We start from the raw sequence: 2156 nt of genomic DNA, 5'->3' as shown, positions 1-2156 counted from the left end.
TCAATTCGGTAAACATCTACACCATGATCAACAAGCAAGAAAGCTGCTTGAGTGTATGGGAAGAACATCCTATTAACAGCAAATCCAGTACAGTTTCCGACCACCACTGGAGTTTTTTTTATCTTCCTTCCAACATCTAGCAAATCAACTATTATTTGGGCAGATGTATGCTCGGTACGTACAATTTCCAGGAGAGGCATAATATGTGCTGGGCTGCAAACTCACACGTAATTTTTTATGTCGGAAATATACTACAGAAAAAGAGAAAAGAAAAAATAATAAGTGTTTTAAAGATTGATAATACCTGAAGAAATGGGCCCCAACAATCCGGTCTTGGGACTTGGTCCTGTTTCCGATCAGGTTTAAGTCAATTGTGGAAGTGTTGCTTGCAAGAATGCAATGAGGTGGACAAAACTTTTCAAGGTCAGCAAAGATCTGTTGCTTTAAGTCAACCTTCTCAATAACAGCCTGTCCAAACATCAAGTGGCAATAGTTTAAAGATTGTGCAGGTTACGGATAAAGCGCAATCATGACAGTCGATGAGAAAACATATATTGAGATGCCTCAAATTACCTCAATCACCAGATCCACATCTTTGAAGTTTTCATAGTCAAGGGTACCTTTGAGAAGAGACAAGGTTTTTTCAAATTTTGCCTGAGTCGTTTTCCCTTTCTTGACACGGCTTTGTAAATTTGCTGCATCAAGAAAAATGTTACATGAGAACACAACTGAGTTTGCAAAATCAAAGCTTAATATTAAGTAGAAACAAAAAATTACAAGAATTCCTTCTCACCTTTAACCCTATTAAGACCAGCATCCAAGAACTTCTGATTTACTTCTTTCAAGAGAACAGGATAGCCACTAAGAATTAAGGCTGTTGCTATTCCGGAGCCCATCAGTCCTCCACCAAGAATTGCAACCCTTTTCACTGCTCTTGGTTTTAACCCGCGATCGGTAACCCCGGGTACCTGTTCACACCAAAAGTATTGGTAATTCATCACACACACACACACACACATATAAATTGAGGTTCCAACCTTCTTAATTGACCATATAATATTAGGTCACTTTACTGAGAACATATAAATTCAACTGATCAAATTCAATATGTAGTGTGTATATATATATATGGTGGATTCTAGTATGCTTATGACTATGGTGGCTACAGTGACTATGCAAGTGTTGTTAAAATTAAAGTCACTTCTTTTTTTACATTTTGGTACCATTTTTTTTAGCAACACTTTTTAAAAGAAACACTTTTTGAAACACCATAGCCACCATAGCATAGGCATACTAGAATGACCCTATACATACACATTATAGTCAGAGATCGGGATTCACAACAATTTCAATCTCTTAATTGTAAACCACAAATTAAACAAGGAGCAACCTGTAAATATCAGAAAATAAATATTGATCAATAAACATCAAGCTTAAGAAAGGAAAGAATTAAATGAATTCCCAAAAAGCAGCCCAAGTTACAGAGTAACAATCACTTGAATGTATATGTGAAACTGCAGCCACGCCTTTTCTTGTGTGGCTTAGTTACTGTTGTATATGTCCTTCCTTTGGAACAGCCACAGGTAAAAATGAAAATAAAAAAATAAAAGGGTAAAAAGTATAAAAAAGAGAAACCAAATAGAATTCAATAGAACATTCACAACTGAACTTCAGTTCAGTGAAAGTGGGTTTAGATTGTATTATTAAACTGTATATATGAACATTTTCCTTTTCCCCATATAAACCCTATATAGCCTTGGGATCCCTACCCGAGTCAAAGGGAAAGGAGTAAAATTTAGACATAAAACTTCTAAATACCTTAGATGTTCCTCGTTGAGAGAAAAATACGTGAACCAAGCTCTTGCAAGTATCTGAAGTAACCAGCCCTTCAAAGACTTCAGCTTCCTGCCAAGATATGACAGTTTCATACACGTTTCTGCAACAATAATAGGAATGAGGAAAAGCGATAACGGAGACAGTTGACAACCTTATAGAGTCCTGCACGAGGACCAGAAACTATTCCTGTCTCAATCGCATCAATGCAAACCAAAGGGTGAGTCAGATTAGGTGCCCGCTTTCGTGCCTGATCTCTTGCAAACTTCAATATCTCTCTTGCTTCCCCAAGGGGTTCGATTTTGTCAGTCCTGTAAAGACTA

At 37.0% G+C, this 2156-nt stretch overlaps 1 protein-coding gene across 1 annotated transcript in view; it reads right to left on the bottom strand.

Annotated features, from left to right (window-relative positions):
- The window catches only part of LOC107636178 (glyoxysomal fatty acid beta-oxidation multifunctional protein MFP-a-like), a gene marked incomplete in the record, with an annotated part of 26146 nt that overhangs the window by 21531 nt on the left and 2459 nt on the right, over nucleotides 1-2156 (bottom strand). The window contains 5 exon segments of the mRNA XM_021122368.1: nucleotides 1-213; nucleotides 305-468; nucleotides 574-695; nucleotides 794-968; nucleotides 1819-1905. Of these exon segments, the coding sequence (XP_020978027.1) occupies nucleotides 1-213; nucleotides 305-468; nucleotides 574-695; nucleotides 794-968; nucleotides 1819-1905 (761 nt within the window).

The sequence above is a fragment of the Arachis ipaensis genome, chromosome B04 (genome assembly GCF_000816755.2).
Source record: "Arachis ipaensis cultivar K30076 chromosome B04, Araip1.1, whole genome shotgun sequence".
Classification (NCBI taxonomy): Eukaryota; Viridiplantae; Streptophyta; class Magnoliopsida; order Fabales; family Fabaceae; genus Arachis; species Arachis ipaensis.
This window is presented reverse-complemented; position numbering and strand designations above follow the sequence as displayed.